The sequence below is a fragment of the Leopardus geoffroyi genome, chromosome C2, assembly GCF_018350155.1.
Source record: "Leopardus geoffroyi isolate Oge1 chromosome C2, O.geoffroyi_Oge1_pat1.0, whole genome shotgun sequence".
Taxonomy (NCBI): Eukaryota; Metazoa; Chordata; class Mammalia; order Carnivora; family Felidae; genus Leopardus; species Leopardus geoffroyi.
The window spans coordinates 83,996,883-84,019,648 of NC_059333.1; the positions used below are offsets into that span (position 1 = coordinate 83,996,883).

At 42.5% G+C, this 22,766-nt stretch overlaps 1 protein-coding gene across 3 annotated transcripts in view; it reads left to right on the forward strand.

Annotated features, from left to right (window-relative positions):
* The first annotated feature begins 2,062 nt into the window (after positions 1-2,062).
* Positions 2,063-22,766, forward strand: part of MCF2L2 (MCF.2 cell line derived transforming sequence-like 2) — a 262,524-nt gene continuing 241,820 nt past the window's right edge. Inside the window, exon 1 of one of the 3 annotated variants that reach the window (XM_045502829.1) lies at positions 2,063-3,188. In XM_045502829.1, the coding sequence (XP_045358785.1) occupies positions 3,113-3,188 (76 nt within the window). In that variant the 5' untranslated portion in view covers positions 2,063-3,112. The remainder of the gene's footprint in view (positions 3,189-22,766) is intronic. The other 2 variants (XM_045502827.1, XM_045502828.1) reach the window with 2 other exon arrangements.

Genomic DNA, 22,766 nt, shown 5'->3' on the forward strand with positions numbered 1-22,766 from the left:
AGGACCGGCAGCATCAGTTTTCCTGGGGACTTGTTAGAAATTTCTCAGGTTCCATTCCACACTACTGAGTCAGATCTCTGGACATGGGGACCAGGAATCTGTATTAAAAAAACAAACAAAAAAAACAAAACCCAAACCTGTATTTTAGGTGATTCTGCTAGCTTGAAAACGACAAGTCTAGACTCAAATGGGTGACCTTGTGAGGCCCAGGCATCCCTCACCCTCATCTGCGTCACCCAAAGTGGGTCATTTTTCTTTCCTCTTCATTGTGAGGTGGTGCTGAGAGTTCACCAACAGAGGTGGAATCTACCTTGGCAGTGCGTGGAGGATGGTTTCTCTTTCCAGGCTTAAGCAAATCTTTACCTGAAGGTAGAGAATGGTCTAGGTTCATAAGATTAGTAACACAGTTTTGTCTTTGTACTAGCAACATCCGTAAAATGAGACTAAAGCCCTTAGAAGGTTGCTTTGAGGCTTGAATGATGTTTGTGAAATGCCTACCATTGCACCAGGCACAGAGTAGTCATTTAGTGTATGGTAGTGGCAGTTGCTGTACTGGGCACTACCTATCACAACCCTGGGCATATAATAGATGTTCAACAGATGTGACTGGTTGCTAATTCTTTCACTGGAGGAGGCAGGTTATCCTGGCTTGTTCCTTGATTTTGCCAGATATGGGAGCAATGCAATTTGTCAGAATCAGGAAACAGATCATAAATAGGAAGGAGAATAGGAAGCTCGGAAAGGAGGATGGTGGACAGGAAGAAGAGAAGACAGCAAGAATGTCCATATTCACAAAAGCAATGGAGACAGTGACCGTTTTCTTGGGGGAAAGGGGAGGCATTGAACACTATGCGGTCCTATCAATGGTAGCTTCTTAGTTACAATTACAGGATTTCAGAACTGGAAAAGGGAACTTGGAGTTCACAGCCCCACCTCCTCATAGCCCACATGAAGCCGTTGAGGCCCTGGGAAAGCATGTGTTACACATGAGGGGCAGAATTGGTTTCTGAGGACAGGCACTGCCTGCTACATCTTGCCATAAACTCAGACAACTCATCTCCATGGAAACCTTTGAAGACTGAAGGTACAGATGTGGGAAAGGACAGCAGCACTCTGAGTGTGATTTCTTTTGTATCCCTTTCGTTTTCTCCCTCATTCCTATTCATCAGCTTCTCCTGCCTCCTCTTCCTTAGCCCCTTCCCTATCTCCCTCCTTCCCATGATTCTCACACATAAGGACCAGGCCTAACCCAGGAAGCTGAGGTCATTGGATCTGCAAAGTCCGGAAAGCCGCACATCATCTGTCTCCTTAGCAATGTGCTTGTTTTTAGTGATCAAAGCTCAACAGCTGGCTCTGACCACACACCAGGCTCCTGAACCACTATCAAGAAACGCTGCATTTTGGTTCCTCGAAAATACTTGTGACTCTTGAATAGGAGGAAACCACCATGGAAATGCAATCCAAAGCTGCCGTACTTCTTTGTGCCTTTAACCCTTTTCTGAATCTCTTGCAAGAAGTTGCTATGAAAACGGTTGCTCTCCTTGTGCAGGCAGCGTGTAAAGAGACCATACCTCAAAGGAAAGAGTAACCTTTTACATGAATCGCAGGCCCTAGGTGGACTAACACCACTTAGACACAGGCCACAGTTGTTACAGAAAGCATGTCCTCAAACCCCTGGGATGAGTGGCTACTACTAGAAATTGGATCCAGAGTGTTTGGGGTCTGACGTTTTACATGTCAAAGAGAAGAGCCGAGCTTCCTGACATCGGCTCAGAACCTGGGATGGTCCTGGCATTCTTTTGACCAGATAATCAGGCTCCCTCATTGTAGAATGGATTGATTCGCATTTGCTCAGGCTTTTGCCGTGGAGTTCTGCTGAGCTGGATTAGTCTTTTGCTACCTGTCTGGTAGTATCTGAGGCCACCTGAGGAAACTGCGTGACAGCGATTGCAGCGGGATAGCTGCTCGAAGACGCTCCGGGAGCTGACAGGGAGGAGGGCCCCGCGTGGGACTGGTGCCAGAGCCTTTTTAGGATGGAGCATTGGCGCGCCTCTCTGTGGCAGACGGAGCGGTGGCGCCCTGGAGTAGTTGCACAAAGGAAAAGGCCCACACGGTGGAGATGTGTGTCGCACATGCGTGCCCAGCCCTGTACGCGCACAGCCCGCGCTCCCGGCTCCAAGTGCGAGTGCGCCCAGTGCACGCTGATAACTGCGTGTGACAACCCCTGGGGCGGGGGCGCGAGCAGCAGCCCCTGGCGGGATGACTGCACCTCTCCCCGTCAGCCCTCTTCTCGCCTCGGCCGCTCCGCAGACACCTGGCGGGCAAGGAGAGGGGCCGAGGCCGGCGTTCAGAACTCCGGCACCGGCAGGAGCGCGGAAATTGCTGTCTCCTCTTCCCCACAGCGGCGAGGACAGACCCTGAGTCGCCCCCCACTTCGGCGACCGCAGCGCGGGCTCCCGGCAGAGCAAGGGGCGCAGCTTCTCCACCTGGCAACAGATGGTGCTCGGGCGCGTGCGCGCTGCGGCGGGCGGGGAGAGGTGGGCGCGGAGACCCGAGCTCCGGGCGCGCAGCGGGGCGGGAGGCGGGCCGCGCACAGGAGCCGGGGCCTCAGGCAGCCTGTCGCCTACGCTCCTCCGCTGCTCCGCTCTTCCGTCCTCAGCGTGTGCCCGCCAAGCATCCTTCTTCCCGACCCTCCCGAAAGGCGGCGCCGAAGACCCGACCCATCCGGACCGCAAATCCCGAAACCTACGCGCTTCCTCGGCGGGGGAAGCCTGACGCGCGGTTACGGCGAGCTTTGGGGCGACTTGCTTTTCTCACCTCCAAAACTGCCATTTCCCTCTCTCTCAAAGCCAGACGTTACGTTTGCAAAGCTACTGGACTTTAATCTTTAAAACAATACCCCGCAGGGCGTGGCTAGCGGGGCTGGCCGAGCGGCCCAGGAAAGTTGGCCTGGGCTGGGAGTGACTCGTTTTGTGCCTGAAGAGAGAGAGGAAGAGTGTGAGGGCATCGCATCCTCGGGAGGAGATGCTTTTGAAACACCATCCATTAGCAGCCATACAAACACTTTCCTGTTGCTTTGTTTTGTTTATACACTGAGTGGCTTTTCGGTGAAATGCTATTTTGGTTACAGGAAGAAATGGCCCCCCAGGAGCTCAGCCGGCGACTGGCCACAGTGATCACTCATGTCGGTAAATGGAGCTTTTTTTTTTTTACCCCCCCCCCCTTGCGTTTTATTAATGGAGGTGGGGGCGTAGTCTCGGGAGCCGGTGTCCTCCCCGCGCTAGCCCACAGCCCCCGGGCAGCGCCCTCCGTGGGAAGGTCGTGGGGCGCGGGCCCGGCCTCTCGGCCTCGCTGCTGCTGCTGCTGCTGCTGGCGGTGGTGGTTGTGGAGGCGGCTAGTGCGGGGGGCATCCCTGAGGTCCCCCACGCCCGGCGAGGCCGGGGCAGGCCGGTGGCAGGTGCCTTCACCAGGCAGGTGCCTAGTGCCCCTCGGGGGCTGCTGGGCTCTGAGGATCAGTTACCTGCGCAGACCCGGTCGGGGTGGGGAGTTGTGTAGAGGTTTTACGAGATGAAGAGAAAGGAGAGGGAACTTGAGGAACGAATGCCGGTGCTTTCCAGCAGAAAGTACTGCGAAGCGCCCGAGGCTCGTTCCCAAGCTCGCGTAGTGCAACGCAGGTTAAGGTAGAGGGTCGCTACACAGCCGGGCTCCCGGCCCGTTGGTAGTACCGCCTGGAGGTGTCAGCACACTCCTAATGAACCCCAATGAGAAGCCTTGCAAGCTTCAAGGGACTGAGCAATGTTAACCCTCTTCTGTTGAGTTAAAAAAGGGCAGCTGAACATGAATGCCTTGCTCCTGAAATAAGGGTTGTGGTGGAAGGACAGGCCCTGTTTAGTAAAGAGGACACTGAGGCAGTTGCTGCGTTGATTCCACCTTAGCCTTTTCTTCCCCCACCCCTTCCCTGGGCCTCCCCAAATAAAAACACATTCAGGTAGAAATCCTTTGGATGTTGATGACTAGAATTATCGGGGTCATTCGCAGTGTTGGTCACTAACTTTGAGATCCTTCCATAATGCAAATTAGTTTTTACGGATAAAGTGAGGAAGTTTTTACCTCGGTGTTCCACTCCTTTGCTAAAAGGCCTTCTTAGCATTTGTATGTTACATATTGCTTCAATTAATGAACTATCATTGCTCTTCGAGCACCCTAGTCCAGTGTATTTAGTGCAATAATGATATACGTCTTGAATGATACACATATAGGGATATACTTTGTGAAGATGATTTATCTGGAAAGACCCAGTTTTGATGATTCATTTTAAAATATGTTTCTGGTACCAAGGTGGCTGCTGCACTGGTTTTTCTTTAAGATGAAAAGTCAGTAGAATTCTACTGGGGAAGGTTGAATGTGAAATATTGCTGAAGGCAGGCTGAAACAAACAATTTGGAGTTTGAAATATATGGAATGCTGAAATGATTGTGCTTGAAATGGCACATGTGTGTGAAATTGTGCTGTAAGGAAAGAGCAGTGGGCTGGGGCGTATGGCCATTTGGATTTGAATCCCTCCTGGACAAGTCTTTGAACCTCACACTAAAAAATGGGAATTTTAATAATCCTTTCCCACCCAGCTCAAAGGCTATTTGTAAACTGATGTGGGTAAAATCACCATCTAAACTGTGAATGTGTTATTGGCCATATCCCCATATGCCACTAAAGATCTTGGTCAGATCACTGGGCCTCTCTCAGGGTAAAACTTCCCATTTGTTAAACAAGGAGGTTGACCTGGATGATTATCAAGGTCCCTCCTGTTTCTCTGGATAATGGGATCTTCTCGAAGATCTGGTAGGCAATATTCCTTGGTTAACACAGGCCCCTGGGGTCCAGGCTGTGGTATTTTCTTGCCCACCTTGCTCCCTCCCTTTTTCTATACTTAGCTCTATGAAAGATACAGACATGACTTTTTTTTTTTTTTTTAGTTTCTGCTCAGAGAACTTCTGGCATTTGTGCGTCTTACAGCAGTCTTCATCTTCCTGTGTAACCTCACAAACCTGTGAAATAGATGTAGTATACATTATCATCCCCATGTTACAAATGAAGGAGACTTAGAAAGTTCATCTTTTAAGGTTTCAGAGGTAAAGAATGGCAGGACCAGAAGGCAGCCGTTCAGATCGTCTATTTGGGGATCTCACTGAGGGGGCAACCAGCCCTTACTATTATGGACACTTACACTGGGTAGCCAGTGAAGCATCTGCTAGGGAGGATTCTGTCCAGGACATCTGGCTCTGTGTTTGATTGTTCTTTTCAGGCATTTTCTTGTCAAGCAGCCTCTGAGCCCTATGGAGTTGGGGAAAGGCTGAGAAGTGCTTGGAGCAAGACTGTAGGTTAGAACATTCCCCCAGTTCTATCCTAACCACTCATCTGGGTAATAACACTGTACTTCCATATTCACTCTGCCACTCTCAGTCCCCCCGCCAGCCAGTTCCTCCTCCAGCTGGGATTTCTGCTGTTTCCACCGTCCCTTAGATTTGCCAGTTCAGGTCTAGGGTTTGTTGATTCAATTTCTGAAATATCTCATTGGTCTCTCTCCAAACACCACTGTGGCCTTCTTGAGACCTGCTTCGGGACTTCATTTCTCGTAACAATTGTGCAAGCCTCCTGCCTCTCCCATGTTTGCCTCTAACTTATACCAGGAATAAACACCCACACCTATACACAGCATTTGTATCTTCTAAAACCTTTAACAGTACCTTTGCATAGTCATTCTCTGTAGCTTAGAATACAAGTTCTTTGTACTTTATTTGGCACCCTTCTAGTTTTATGCCCCAATAATTGATAGTTCTACCTGTATTGTTGGTCAGCTTGGGCTATTCATTTCTTCAGCTTTGTTCCACCATAATGTCTGACTCTGTTTCCACCTCTAAACTTTTGCTTCTGCTTTCCCTCCATCTGGAATGACCTCTTAATATATTTCTCCCCACAAAAATTCGTACACACCCTTCATGCTCAACTCAATGCTTCCTTTTCCAGGTGCCTTTGTCCTGCCAGTGGGAAATAAAGACTCCTGCCTCTGAATTTCAAAGTAGGTTTTATTCTACTCACATGACACCTCTCATTCTCTCCCTTGTACTATGGTTAGTTTTTGTGAGCTTGTCTTATCTCTGCTCCTAGACTCTACATTATCAATCTATCTATCCTAGGCAGTTACCTAACACAGGGCCTCCTTCTAAGGAAATGCAGAATAAAGTTCATTGAATAAATGAATGATTTGTTGTGCCTTGGAGTGGACTTTGAGTATTGAATAATACCAGTAAACTTATATATATATATATATATTTATATATATATAAATATATATATAAATATATATAAATATATATAAATGCATATAAATATAAATATATATATATTTTTAAGGCATTAAAAAAAAGTTTGTTTTTGAGAGAGACAGAAACAGCATGAGTGGGGTAGGGGCAGAGAGAGAGAGAGAGGGAGAATTCCAAGCAGTCTTTGCACTGTCAGCACAGAGCCTGATGCGGGCCTGGAACCCATGAAACTGTGAGATTATGACCTGAGCTGAAAACAAGAGCCTTAATTGACTGAGCCACCCAGGCACTCTGGAAATTTTTATATTTTGAAGCACAATTCTGAAGTGTTTGTGGATAACTCTTTTGCCTCCTAAATCCCATTTTTCAGGTAAACATTTAGCTCTTCAAAAGCTCTTCATATGATGTCTTTCACTGTGGAGACTTCCTTCTTTGGATTTTGTTAGTTTGTTAGGTACCCTCAAAAATATGCAGTTCACATGTGAGAAGTGTCCAGGTGTGTTTTACCCATGCAGTACACAAGTAGAACTATCCTTTACCCTTTATTCTGGACTATAGAATCACATTGTTCCTTTATGGAATTTCAGAATCCAGAAAGAGTGAAACACCAGATCACTTCACTGGCAAATTCTATCAAACATTTGAAGAAGAATTAATACCAATTACTCACAAGTCTTCTAAAAAATAGAAGAGCAGGAACATTTCTTAACTCATTTTAAAGGCAAGTGTTACCCAATGTCAAAACCAGACAAAGACATTACATGAAAAGAAAACTACAGGCTAATATCTCTTATGAATGCTGATACAAGAAGCCTCAACAAAATATGAGCACTAAATCCAGCAACATATAAAAAGGATTGCACACCATGATCAAATGGGATTTATCCCAGGAATGCAAGGGTGTTTTAGCCTCTGACAATCAATTGATGTAATACACTGTATCAATAGAATAAAGAATAAAAGCCACATAATCATCTCAGTAGAGGCAGAAAAGGTATTTGATGGAATTTCATACCTTTTTGTGATTAAAAAAATACCCAACAAACTAGGAATTGAGAGGAGTTTCCTCAACTTGATAAAGGGTATCTTAAAAACCCACAGCTAACATCAGGGTTAGCTGAATGCTTTCCCCTTAAGATCAGGAACAAGACATGGATGTCTACCCTCACCGTTTCTATTCAACATTATGCTGGATTCAGCATTACGCTAGCCAGTATTAACTGACTGGCTCAGTCAGTTAAGTGCTTGACTCAACTCAGGTCAGGCTCACAGTTTGTGAGTAGAGCCCTGTGTCAGACTCTGTGCTGACAGCTCAAAGCTTGGAGCCTGCTTTGGATTCTGTGTCTCCCTCTCTCTCTGCCCCTCCCCCACTTGTACTCTGTCTCTCTCTCTCAGAAATAAGTAAACATTAAAATTTATAAAACAAAACAAACAAAAAACATGCTGGAGAGTCTAGTCAGAACAGTTAGGCAAATGAAGTAAAAGGCATCCAGATGGGAAAGGAAGAAGTAAAACTATCTGTACTTGCAGATGACATTGTGTAAATAGGAAATCCTAAGGAATACATTTAAAAAGCTGTTAGAATTAATAAAGGAGTTGAAGGTTTCAGAATACAATGTCAATATACAAAAACAAACTTTCTAGGGGCAACTGGGTGGCTCAGTTGGTTAAGCATCTGACTTCGGTTCAGGTCATGATCTTGCGGTTCGTGGGTTTGGGTCCCACGTAGGGCTCTGTGCTGATGCTCGGAGCCTGCAGCCTGCTTCAGATTCTGTCTTCCTCTCTCTCTGCCCTTCCCCTGCTTGCGCGCTCTCTCTCTCCCTCAAAAATAAATAAACTTTAAAAAAAAATTTGAAAAAATCCAAAAAACAAACTTTCTAAACATCGGCAATGAATAATCTGGAAATGAAATTATGAAAACAATCCAATTTACAATACCATAAAAAAGTACAAAATACTCAGGAATAAATTTAATAAGAGGTGAAAACATGTCATCTAAGAACTATAAATCATTGTTGAAAGAAATTAAAAGAGCCAAATAACTGTGAAGACATGCCATGTTCACAGATCAGACTTATTATTGTTAAGATGGCAAGATTCCCCAGGTTGTTCAACAAAGACTCCGGAGTGAAAAATTATATACTGATTTCTTCAGTGAAAATTACTTCTCCTTAGAAGGCCTATTTAAACTGGATTTATTCTTGTGATACAACATGTATAATAGACCATGAACTTTTGTTGTTGCTGTTGTGGGATAGTGTTTTGCTGTTTCATTTGTCTGTTTTTTAGGTAATAAACTGCTCCAAAACTTAGTGCATTGAAACAGCAACCCTTTAATTATATCTCATAATTCTCTCAGGCTGTTGTAATCAGATGGCAACTGGGGCTGTGGGGATGGTTTGATGTTCCCTCATGTGGTCTCTCTCCATGGTGGCATCTTATCTTCCAGGTCCTCTCCATGTGGTCCTTTCTCCAGGTCTTACTTCAAAGCTCAGGTCTCTGATAGGGGTGAAGCAAGAAGCTGCCAGGACTTCTTGATGACTGGGCTTGATGTCCTGTTAAGTCATTTTTTTCCAAGTTCTTTTGGTCAAAGCAGTCCCAGGCCCAGCCCAGATTCAAGGGGAGGGGGCACAACTCCTTCTCTCAATGGGAGGATTAGCATGCCCACCCATGAGGCATGGAAATATTGGTTTCTGTATCCATTTTCTACGTGGCTATAACAAATTACCACAAAATCACTGGCTTAAAACACCACAGATTCATTTTCTTAACAGTTTTGTAGCTCAGACATTGACACATGAGTTCTAGTTTTAACTTTCTGAGGAACCTCCATAGTGTTTTCCAGAGTGGCTGCACCAGTTTACATTCCCAACAGCAGTGCAAAAGAGATCATCTTTCTCTCCACCCTGCTAACATCTGTCGTTGCCTGAGTTATTAATTTTAGCCATTCTGACTGGTGTGAGATGAGGTATCTCATTGTGGTTTTAATTTGTATTTCCCTGATAATGAGTGATGTTGAGCATTTTTTCACGTGTCTGTTAGCTATCTGGATGTCTTCTTTGGAGAAGTGTCTATGCAGGCCTTTTGCCCATTTCTTCACTGGATTATTTGTTTTTTGGGTAAGTTTGATACTTTTTTTAGATTTTGGATACTAGCCCTTTATCTGATAATGTCATTTGTAAATATCTTCTTCCATTCCGTTAGTTGCCTTTTAGTTTTGCTGATTGTTTCCTTCACTGTGCAGAAGCTTTTTATTTTGATGAGGTCCCAATAGTTCATGTTTGCTTTTGTTTCCCTTGCCTCTGGAGACGTGTTGAGTAAGAAGTTGCCATGGCTGAGGTCAAAGAGGTTTTTGCCTGTTTTCTCCTCTAGGATTTTGATGGCTTCCTGTCTTATGTTTAGGTCTTTCATCCATTTTGAGTTTATTTTTGTGTATGGTGTAAGAAAGTGGTCCAGGTTCATTTTTCTGCATGTTGCTCTCCAGTTTTCCCAGCATCATTTGCTGAAGAGACTGTCTTTACTCCATTGGATACTCTTTTCTGCTTTGTCAAAGACCCATACGTTTTTGGGCCATTTCTGGGTTCTCTGTTCGGTTCCATTGATCTAAGTGTTTTTGTGCCAGTACCATACTGTCTTGATGATTACAGCTTTGTAATACAGCTTGAAGTCCAGGATTGTGGTGCCTCCGGCTTTGGTTTTCTTTTTCAGGATTGCTTTTGGCTGGTCTTTCTTGTGTTGCCATCTCTATGGTTCTCTCTTTTGCTTCCCTCTTCTACTTTTAAGGACTCTTGTGATTTCATTGGGCTCTCCTTATTTTAAGGTCAGTTGATTAGCAGCCTTAATTCCATCTGCAACCTTAATTTCCAGACCTACACAGTGTCTGGGCATTAGGATGCAGATATCTTGGGGTAGGGTTAGGGTTTAAGGGGTTTTTATGCTGTCACAGTTGCCTCCTTGGAGACCAGCTACCTCACTACTTCACCGAGCATTGGTAATGTATGCTGTGACTTATGCCTTTGAGTTGTCCATTTGGGGATGGTGAAGGAGAAGGAGTAGAATTTCAGTTTAATGGTAATTGAATTTACTCAGATATAATGTGGTGCTCTAAAGAGACTGAATGGATATCATTGTCTTTATGGTGTGAAATGCCAGCTTTGGGTGAAGGGTACCAAGCAAGTATTAACCAAAATGTTGTCACGATGATAACAACTATCCATATTATAGAAAATGGTCATTTGTTAAATTAGGATTTCTTAGTGTCTAAATAATATTGATTATGGAGGTGATCATCTTCTATAATGTGGGAAATATCAGTGACAAATCCTGCCTTTCCAGATGTGAACTAAGGCCATGCACAGGCTTTGCCAGAAAACAGCTGTGTAGCCTTTAGCACATCACTTTACCTCTGAGTCATGGCTCCCACATTTATAAAATGCAGATAATAATACTTCACAGGATTGGTAGAAGATGAATGTGTAAATGCTGCCTTGTGAGTCCCTAGTAAGTGTTGGAGGGAGAAACTTGAGAAGCAGTGATAGTGAGAATGACTTAAAAAAATTATTTTAAACGTTTATTTATTTATGAGACAGAGAGAGATAGAGCATGAACGGGGGAGGGTCAGAGAGAGAAGGAGACACAGAATCTGAAACAGGCTTCAGGCTCTGAGCTGTCAGCACAGAGCCCGATGCGGGGCTCGAACTCACAGACCATGAGATCATGACCTGAGCTGAAATTGGACATTTAACCAACTGAGCCACCTAGGAGCCTCGAGAATGACTTTAGATAAAAGGACAGCATCATCTCCTACTTTGTCCTTTGCTCTAGTACATCATAGACACCACCAATATTCTTCTCTTCCTCTTGCACCCCTCTGCTCCTTGTGGAAGTCTGTTCTAGTAGGGTTGAAGGCTAATCCTGAAATGCTGCTTTGGAGAAGAGTTTATGTTCTCCCCACCTGGGGTCACACCTTTGCTTTCTCCTCTGCAGTGCCAAATGCAATACTCAGAAACAGAGCCCAGCTGCCTGAGTGTTGCTGTCTCTTGGCACATGGGACACCCTCAAGGTCTTTCCACTGGTGGTGGCAAGTTATAAAAGCAGAGGAGAGGGAAATATTGCTGCCAACGAGTGTTCTTCATCCTGGTTTCAGAGAGGACCTCCCACCAATGGTTTCTATTTCCAGTGTGTCCGTAGGATGTGACTGAGCTTATTACCCCGGGGTCTCATCGACTTCCAACAGATGCATTACTAAAGCTTTAGTCCTCTAGTTCATTGCTGGCCTTCACACCAGGATTCTTCATTGTCTGCCTTTTAAAAAAAACCTGTGGAGTTAACCTATCTGAAGATGCAGACTTCAAGCAAGAAACCAGAAAGACCAACATAGATCAGTGGAACAGAATAGAAAACCCAGAAATGTACCCACAGCTATATGGTCAACTAATCTTCAACAAAACAGGAAAGAATATCCAATGGAAAAAAAGACAGTCTCTTCAACAAATGGAGTTGGAAAAACTGGATGGCAACATGCAGAAGAATGAACTAGACCACTTTCTTACACCATACACAAAAATAAACTCAAAATGGATGAAAGACCTAACTGTGAGACAAGAAACCATCAAAATCCTAGAGGAGAAAGCAGGCAGCAGCTGCTTTGACCTTGTCTGGAGCAACTTCTTACTAGACATGTTGCTGAAGGCAAGGGAAACAAAAGCAAACATGAACTGTTGGGACTTCATCATGATAAAAAGCTTCTGCACAGTGAAGGAAACAATCAGCAAAACTAAAGGCAGCCTATGGAATGGGAGAAGATATTTGCAAATGACATATCAGATAAAGGTTTAGTATCCAAAGTCTATAAAGAATGTATCAAACTCAACGTCCAAAAAACAACCCAGTTAAGAAATGGGCAGAAGACATGAATAGACACTTTTCCAAAGAAGACATCCAGATGGCTAACAGACACATGAAAAGATACTCACCATCACTCATCATCAGGGAAATACAAATCAAAACTATGATGAGATACCACCTCACACCTGTCAAAATGGCTAAAATTAGGGTGCCTGGGTGACTCAGTTGGTTAAGTGTCCAATTTCAGCTCAGGTCATGATCTCATGGTTTGTGGGTTCAAGCCCCACATCAGGCTCTGCACTGACAGTGTGGAGCTTGCTTGGGATTCTCTCTCTTTCCCTCTTTCTCTGCCCCTCCCCCACTCATGCTTTCTCTCTCAAAAATACATAAGTAAGCTTAAAAAAAAAAAGAAAGGCTAAAATTAACAGCACAAGAAACAACAAGTATTGGTGAGAATGCAGAGAGAGGGAAACCCTTTTGCACTGTTTGTGGGAATGCAAACTGGTGCACCCAGTCTAGAGAACAGTATGGAGGTTCCTCAAAAAATTAAAAATAGAGCTACCCTACAATCTAGCAATTACACTACTAGGTATTTATCCAAAGGATACAAAAATACAGATTCAAAAGGGTACATGCACTCCAATGTTTATAGCAGCATTATAAACAATAGCTAAACTATAGAGAGAGCTCAAATGTCTATCAACTGATGAATGGAAAAGAAGGTGTGGTGTGTGTGTGTGTGTGTGTGTATATATATATATATGTGTGTATATATATATAAACACACACACATATATATATACACATACACATATATACACACACACACACACACACACACATATATACATACACACATATACATGTATATATGTATATATATAATGGAATTTTTTTAATGTTTGTTTATTTTTGAGAGAGAGAGAGAGAGACAAAGCACAAGTGGGGGGGCAGAGGGGCAGAGAGAGAGAGAGACACAGAATCTGAAGCAGGCTCCTGAGCTGTCAGCAGAGCCTGGCATGGGGCTCAAACTCATGAACCATGAGATCATGACCTGAGCCAAAATCAAGAGTCAGACACCTACCCAACTGAGCCACCCAGGCACCCCTATGTACAATGGAATATTACTCAGCCATCAAGAAGAATGAAATCTTGCCACTTGCAATGATGTGGATAGAGCTAGGATGTATTATGCTAAGTGAAATAAGTTAATCAGAGAAAGACAAATATCATGTTTTCACTCATGTGGAATTTAAGAAAAAAACATATGAATGTATGGGAAGGTGGGGAAAAGACAAGAGAAGGCAACAAACCACAAGAGACTCTTAACAATAGAGAACAAACTGAGGGTTGATGGAGGGAGGTGGGTGGGAGATGGGCTAGATGGGTGATGGGTGTTAAGGAGGGCACTTGTGGTGAGCACTGGGTGTTGTGTGTAACTGAGGAATCACTGAATTCTACTCCTGAAACCAATACTGCACTGTATGTTAATTAACTCAAAGTTAAAAAAAAAAAAAAAAGAAAAGAAAAGAAAAAAGAAACTAGAAAGTCTAAGAAGAAGCATAAGTGTTTAAACTTTTACCATTTAGGAATATTGGTGGGTAACATTTATTGAATGCTAGGCCTTTCCATATGCCTTTGTATCCTTACAACTCTGAAAAGTAGGTGTTATCACTCTCATTTTGAAAGATGACAAAACTAAGAATAAAAAAAATCAAGTTCAGTAGCATGCTTAAAGCTATAGTGCTATCAAGTGGTAGATATCAGGATTTGAACTGAGATCTGATTTCAAAGCCAATGTTCTATTATATCAAGGCAAAAATTTTTACTACTGCTTGAAAATAATTTTAAAAAGCCTGGGTATTTATGTTAATTTGGTACTGGGGAAGGATTTCTGCCTTACCACCCCATTGTCTGCTCTCTGAAGGCAGGGAGATGTGTGATTCATCTTTCTATCCTTAGGTTTAGCTCAGTACCCAGCACTGTTCATGAAAAAGCTCTTTCTTTTGTTTGCTCTATTTGAATGGGTTGGAAAGCACCCTGTTTTGCCCACGCGCCCTGCCAGCCTCCCTTGGTCCCACTTTCTTCTGTGTAGGACCCATTTGTAGTTCCTTTCGCTAGCGACACTCTGCCTGCCTATCTTAATCTCTGGGGTTTAACCTGAAATCTGGCCTCCCCAGGAACCCTTTTAGAATGGGCCAACCAGGCCCAGCCTCCCTCCCTTTTCTGAACACCTGTAATAGTTGGTGTTCATCTCATACACGTTTTTGAGCATTTGATTTCAGTCTAGCTTGATTTTTCTCTCTCTTTCCCAAATACTGATACATTGGTTGTTAGTCGAATGTGTGCTAACGTCTTTTCTAATCACATGACTGTGTCTTACCTAAGGGTAGAAATCCCAACTAATATTGCTTTATGGCCTTGTAGGCTAAATTTAGGGCATTATAGGAGATCAAGAATCACATGTTTAATTGAATGGAAAGACTTTCTTTATTCCCTGAATTTCCTCATCGCTAACATAGGGTGATAATTATGCCAGTCCCTCTGCTTATTTTACAAGTTGGAATGATACTATATAGTGGAAAGTGGTTAAAAAGAAATCCTGTGAGGACTATAGCAAAAGAGACTCTGTGAGTATAGAATAACTTCGATTGTTTGCTTTATGGACTAGCAAGAGAAGCATGAAAATGAGTATTGTCCCTCCAATCTAGTCAAGAGGAATATTCTACCAGTAGTCCTCACATACTTAGTAGAGAATGCAGCATGAGCAGTGCATGCTTGCTCTGTAGGGCACAGGTTTGAAAAAAGGATGGCTTAAATGCCTGCAGGATGAAGCAGTGGGGCCAGCATGGCAGAGGAAGTGAGGCAGGGGTGGCAGAGGACATGAGAAGGCCTCTGGACTCTGGGCCTTTACTGGGGCAGCAGCGGGAATTGTGAAAGGCTGCCTTGAGTGAGTGTGGAGTAATCTATGTTCCTGCTGAGAATCAGCTACTGCCTTAATTCTTTCTTTGGAATTAGCCTGGGGTGTCCTGAGCATGCCTCTCACACAGTGCACTTTGGAGATGGTGAAACCATTTCGTGGTTGGGGGCCAGTGTTCAATATTTTATCATTACTGTAGAGATGGGATAAATTCACATGAAGCATCAGATCTGGGGTGTGTTTGCAAGTGCTTTAAAATAATTTGAACCAGATTTTTTGGCAGATCTTCTTTGAGAGAGTTTTCTATGCCTCCCCCAGGAGTAGGGTTTTTTATTTGTTTTCTTTTAATCTTATCCAAGCTGCAGTGTCCAAGCACAAGCTTCACTTGTGCCCTGGAGTCCAGTTAAAGGGTTAGCTGCTTTCCCTCAGCATCTGAAGGCTTTTGTCCATAGGGAGAAATGTGCTTTTCCTGGGCACCTCCCCTCCTCCTGGTCTGCCCCCCGGCTCTCTCCAGTCTCCTACCCTATACCCAGTCTAGGGAGAAGAGCCTCCAGGTAGTTGGGAGCTCCCCTTGCATTCTGGCTTATGGTGGCCATACTTAAACCTTTCACAATTTGTTTAAAACTTTAAGGTGATTTCTTTTTTTTTTTTAATTTTCAACGTTTATTTATTTTTGAGAGATAGAGAGAGTGAGTGTGAGAGAGCGAGCGAGCAGGGGAGGGGCAGAGAGACAGGAAGACACAAAATCCAAAGCAGGCTCTAGGCTCTGAGCTGTCAGCACAGAGCTCCACACAGAGCTGGAACCCACCAACTGTGAGATCATGACCTGAGCCGAAGTCAGGTGCTTAACTGACTGAGCCACCCAGGCACCCCTTAGGTGATTTCTTTTTATTTGTTTATATAGGTTCTGGACAGGTTATAGTTTTGTAGTTTATCTTTTTCTTGTTGTTAGGGTGAGAGTGAGCCTCTTTCCCATCATTGTGGGTTCCAGGGGAAAGCAGAATGTCTCCTTGTTGTTGTTGTTGTTGTTGTTGTTGTTGTTGTTGTTTTACCTTGTGTGTATTTCACAGGGAAAATATGCTTCATTTACACAGCCTCTTTCCATTACAGTGTTGTTATAGGCAAGCTACTAGGAACTTTGCAAGCTATATTAGTAAAATGGGTCTCAAAATGTTTTCTTTGTGTTTTGCCAGGTGTTGGGGATCTTGAATGTTAAAAAACTGTAGTTCATGTTTAAGAGTGCTCAACTAGATGAAAATGCTTCCTCCCACCTGTTATCCAGGAACCAGCTAAGCATAGGGATCTCTCATGTCAGAGAGTCATGGGTGTTAGGCACAGTCATTGGATGCCTGCCCCCCTAACAGGGCCTCCCTTGGCCTGCTATGGCCAAGGGCCTACCTTTGTGCTACAAGGCACGTCTGTGTTTCCTATTTTTAAAAAATGCTAAATAGCCTGAAATTTCTGCTGAATTATACTTAATTAATATAGCTAGTGGAAAAAAATCTCTGCCAGGATAGCTGAAATCATTGAGGATCAAAATGGAAATGGTCCTGCTTATCTTGGAACTTTTCCTGAAGGGTAAGGCTGTTGTCACATCTGCTTCCCTTTAGATGTTAGTGAGTATGGCTCAACCAGGGAGGCTTTGAGCCTAGTCTGGCACCATGGAGTAGCTCTTCCCAAATGGATGTAGGTTCTTTTTCTGCTTGTTTCAAGAGGGAGGAATTGATTGATTTTAATGAGTCTAAAAAGGAAGGCTATCTCATTATCATAGACTTACTGAATTCAAGTACTTATTTCTTACTAGCAGGCAATGATGATTATAATAAACTTTAGAGATTTTGGAATTTAACACATTGCTGTTAACAAATGACAAAATAGTTTGTTTTGTAGCACCCTGCTAGTAGTGGCAAGGTCAGGCTTTGAACCCAGGCAGATTTGGCTCCAGAATTTGAGTTCCTGACCACTAGTTCTCAAGTGCTCCACACTCTTTAGGCTGTGGCGTATGGGAACCTCAGAGCAGGAAGCTTCACTGGGCCTCCTCAGCAAGATGTACAGTCAAGAACTGAGGTGGCTGTTCTCTCCCAGATGTCATCTAGTCTCTGGTCTCTGCTTCTCTCTGGTGTCTGCAACGTTCTTCTGCTCATCACTGCAGACTGGCCCCCTATTTTTTTATCGGTGAGTATGAACCCAACATGGCCACCCAAACCATATCCCTTTCCCGATCTAGGGACAATCACTAACTGACTCTCAGTCTCTGGGTCTCTCTGTACAAATTCTTTTTCTAGAGAGCCCGATTGGACCAGCTCAGAGGAAACTTAGGCATTTCTGATCATGTCAACTGTGGGTTTAGAATTTGGTTTGGTCTTGGGAGGGGGAGGAAGTCCACAGAGAAGAGGTCTTTAAACTGTGCAGTCACCTATCAGAACAAGTGTAGTAACTTGGAAGGTGCAGGCTTTATGCTTTCAACCTTTAGAATCAGTAAGAGTGTGAATTCTTTGGGCAGTTTTAAGAGCTAGCCCTGGGCAAAATAGAAACCATTCCCTGTGTGCAGTGTGCTGCTTCTTTCTTTGGGGTATACTCCAAGGCTCATTGACTATGTGGTCACTACGGTGCTTACACACCACAGCTATGTCAGGATACCAACTGGTCAATGAACAGATTTTTGGAGAGTGCCCACCATGAGCAAAGCTTTGTGCTAGATCTACAGACCATGAGCTGTTAGGGGGCTGAAGTTGTGAGCTTCAGCAATTCAAGAAAGCTGTATATTAGATGTATGATTTGAGCTGGGTTTGAAGAAAGGGGAGGATTTAGGTACGTGGAGAGGGGAAAGCTTTCTAATTGGGCAGAATAAGGGGAATGACTACTTTTGGCAACTGTGTTGGTCTTCCTGTGTTGGTTGTCCTGTTTATTCCATTCTCTGCTCAGACCTCCCTGGTTAGTGGACCTCTCCCAGACAACTAAGAAGCTTTAAGCGTTACCTTGAAAGAAGGAATGACCTCAAGCTAGAAGGCAGATATATGTCTGGTGTCTCACTTTTTTTCCTTCTTCATTTAGATCCTTCTCTAGGGATTGTAGAGGCTAGAGGATATGGAAATAATATTAAGAGTGGTGTTATCATAGCTACCATTTATTTTCTGTCTGTTCAGTGTCACATATTGTGCTTTATACAGTGTTGATTTAATTAAATTTAGTTACAAGTACAGTCCTTGTTTATGGAGGAGAAATTCGAGGCTTAAATAGATTAGGAAACTTGCCCAAGGTCATACTGAGTGGAATTAAAAATCAAGTTTGGCTGGCTTCAAGGCCTGTGAGTTCTCATACTCGATTTAATTTCTCATTACAGAAGGGAATATAAACAAGTAAATGATAAATGTGTTATTAGTTTTAAAAATCTTTTGAAAAACCTAATGGAAGCTTAAAGCATTAGTCACCTGAGTGTAAGTATTTTACCAGCCAGTTGAAGTGTTCATTTATTAATAGTCACTTTCTTGCAAAGAAAAACTGTCATTTAAAATGTGAGGATTTAGGGACACCTGGTTGGCTCAGTCGGTTGAGCATCTGACTCTTGATCTCAGCTCAGGTCATGATCCCAGGGTTGTGGGATTGAGCCCCACATCCAGCTTTGTGCTGACTGTGGAGCCTGCATAAGATCTCTCTCTCTCTCTCTCTCTCTCTCTCTCTCTCTCTGCCCCTGTCCCCTGTTTGTGCACTCTCTCTTCCTCTAAAATTAAAATAATAATAATAATAATAATAAATATGAGGATTTATTTTACAGTCTTTAAGCAAGCAAAAGTAATAAGCAAAAATAAATAAAGCACTTAGACAGCAATAGGTCTTTGTAAAGAAAGACATTTTTAGGAGTGCTGCCTACTTGCTCTTCCTAAGCTAACCACCAGAGCTTTAAGGGAAAAAAAGCCTAATAAAGTTATAACCCTCAGTCACAATGGCATTTTTATTTAGTATAAAAAAGTCCCTGTGTTTAGAGGACTTTCCTATGAGGGAGATTCAAGCAGAAAGCAAACACAGGTACACAAACTACAGGTGTCCCAAATGCTTGAGCATGTTGGTCTTACCTGGTCTAGAAGAGTTACTTCTGGATTTCTTTGTCCAGTTATCTAAGCCCAGATGATGGTCAGCCCAGGTTTTGGTTTGTGTGTCTTGTTTGTTTGTTTTTATCTGTTACCAGATCAATTTAAGTTCATTTTAGCCGCTTTCTCTTTCTCTACCCAAGGAGGCTAGAATTAATTCAGTCACTGAGGGGAAGTTTCTGCCAGTTTCTCTTTATTTAAGCCCCAGTTTGAGACTAACCACATTTACTGAGGCCTCCACTGCCAGGCAGTAGGCCAGGTGCTGGGGACGGTGTGTGAAGGAGCAGCCATGACCCCTGTGAGGGTCAGAAACCTGTCGCTTCCACTGCTGCAGCCCTGTTGCTGCTCCCCAGGTGTACTGGGGTCTGGGAGGAATGAAAGATGTCCTCCTGGAGTTTACAGTTTAACGAGGGAGGCAGATATTCAGCTGTAAGCTCCAGTTTCTCTCTCTTCTCATTGGGCTTCTCTTGTGGCTTTCCAGCCTCTCTGCTTCTTTTTCTTCCACATTTGCTGCTTTGCTTTTGCATTTGGTTGATTTAGTTGTGGAACTCAATTCTCCCTCAATATTTCAAAAGTCATGTACACAGAAGATCAGAAGAATTTTCTGAAGATGGGAGAGGAGATGTTTATGGTCTAGACAAACAGACACTTTGACATGGAGCTGTAGGTATCACTGTTTTTAAAATGTCCTCTTGCCACCCCAGCTCCTAGAGGTTTCACAGGTCCTTTGAGTCACCATTTCACTGGCTCCTTCCCTCCTCCATAGCTTCCTTCTCTTTTCTCTTTTTTGCTTCCTCAGTGGTGCGAAAGCTCTGGTGCAGAGCTAGAAAGATGACTAGACTAGACTAGACTAAACTAGACTAGAAAGATGGTCCTCCTGAGCTCCCTTACCCAAGCCCTCTACTTTTCATTCCGTTTTGCTTCCACTGCAGTATCTATCCCTTCAGTAACCCAAAGAAGCTTTGCTTACAAAGGAAGAAAAATCCCTCAGGCCGTAAAGTAGTGCAGAGAAGAGAAGGAAAATTCCACTATTAAAATGTGGTTTGCCCTTCAGGTGTGACATGAGCATTTTCTCCCTGAGCACCTGGGGAAAACCAAACCAGAATTTAAAGAGAAAGATAATGTTCATCATTTCCTATGGCTTTGTGGTATACTCTAAAAAAGAAGCAGAATAAATGAGTGAAAATGAACATTATGTGGTTTTCAAAAGGGCTTTAAAAACTGTTTGTAAAAATAATACATAGTCTGTGTTTAAGGTTTAGAAGAGTCAATATTAAGATGTCAGTCCTCTCCAAATTGATCTATAAATTAAACACAACTCCAGTCCTAAGTCTATCAAGTTTGTTTTTGTAGAAATCAATCACAGATTCTAAAATTTACAATCAGCAAAAGGTGCTGTGGTAGGCAACGAGAATTATAATAGTCAAAATCTTTTGAAAAAGAACAAAGAGGAGGACTCACACTACCTAATTTCAAGATTTACTATCAAGCAAAGTAAGCAAGATGATGTGGTGTTGGTAAAAGGATAGAAAAAATAATCAATGGAACAGAATAAAGAACTCAGAAATAGTTCCACACAAATATGGTCAATTGATTTTAGACAAAAGCATGAAGGCAATTCAGTGGAATAAAGTGTAAAGGCAATTTCAACAAAAGGTGCTGGAACAATTGCACATCCATGTACAAAAAAATGAACCTTGACCTATACCTCACCCCATATACACAAATTAACTCAAAGTGGACCATGTACCTAAATGTAAAACCTAATGAGAAATCTGTTAGAAAACATAGGAGAAAGTCTTTGTGTTCTTGGTTGGACAAAGAGTTCTTAGGTTGATATCAAAAGTACAACTCATAAAAGAAAAATTTGATGAATTGGACTTCATCAAAATTAAAAGTATTTGCTCTGAGAAAAACGCTGTTAAGAGAATGAAAACAAAACATTCAGGGAAGAAATTCTGTGAATCATATATCTGACAAAAGACTTCTATCCAGAATACGTAAAGAACTCTCAAACTTAACATTAAATGAAAACCAAACAACCCAACTTAAAAATGGATTAAAAAGTTGAATGGATACTTTCCCAAAGATGAAACACAGATGAAAATAAGCACATGAAAATATGCTCAACATCATGGAAGTTGCAAACTTATTACAGTAGTTAAAAAAATGGCAATACCAAGTCCCAGTGAGGATGAGAAGGGTCTGTATCTCCCACACAGTATGTTGGTGGGAATGGAAAATGGTAGGGCCACTTAGAAAACAGTTGGCAGTTTCTCATAAAATTAAACATATACTTACTGTACAGTCCAGTAGTCCTACCCCAAGAGAAATGAAAACACGGTCATACAAGAATCTGTGTGTAAATGCTTATAGCAGCCTAATTCTAATCACTAAAAACTGGGAACAACCCAAATGTCTCTCCCCTGAGGAATGGATAAACAACTTGTGGCACATCTGTACAATGGAATCTTCAACAATGAAAAGAAATGAATTATTGATACACACAACAGCATGAATAAATCTGAAATACATATGCTAAAGAAAGACACCAGACTAAAAAAGTACATACTAAATTATTTCATTTATATGGCATTTGGAAAAGGTAAATTAGGATGGGGTGGTCGCCCGGGGTTAAGGGTGGGGAGGAGGTGCCATGACTACAGAGGATGATGCAACTATTCCCTATCCTGATTGTGGTGAAGGTTAAATGACTCCATGCATTTGTCAAAACTTAGAACTGTATGCTAACAAGAGTGGATTATACTGTATACCAGTTTAAGAATAAATTTTAAAAAGCATTACCAAACAGAAAAATACAGAAAACAAATACATGCTTGTTGCATAATATTTGGAAAAGACAGAAAAGTACAAAGAAGAAAGTCAACAATTCCATCTCCTAGTTACAGTCACAGTTACTCTTTGAGCATATGTTCTAGGTTTTTTCCTTTGGCATTTTCACATTCCTTTGGCAATTTGTATCATTTTACATGATACGATCTATCTCTCTTGATATATCTCATACATATTATTTATGTAATTATATAAATTCTATTCTGCTTTTTAAAGCTATACTACAAATTAAACTAAATTATATTACAAACAATTCCATATATTATATAACATTTCCATAAATAACATTTTAATAATTTTCTAATTTTTCACTACATGGTTATAATATAATTTATTTTTAAATATTGCCCTAGTGTTGGTCAGATAGGTTGTTTCCAGTTTGTCAGTGTTATTTTTTCAAAAATGCAAGAAGAATCTTTTTTTTAAGTTTATGTATTTATTTTGAGATAGAGTGTGCATTAGCAGGGGAGGAGCAGATAGAGAGGGAGAGAGAAAGAAACCCAAGCAGGCTCCACACTGTCAGCACGGGCCCACGTGGGTCTCCAACTCAGGAACCGGGAGATCATGACATGAGCCGAATTCAAGAGTCCAGTGCTTAACTGACTAAACCACCCAGGAGCCCCAAGGAGCATCTTTGTTCAGAAATCTTTGCACACATTTCACACATTCCAGATTTTTTTTAAAGCATAGAGTTCTAGCAAATGTTATTATTGGATCAATAATAGTATGAGTATGAGT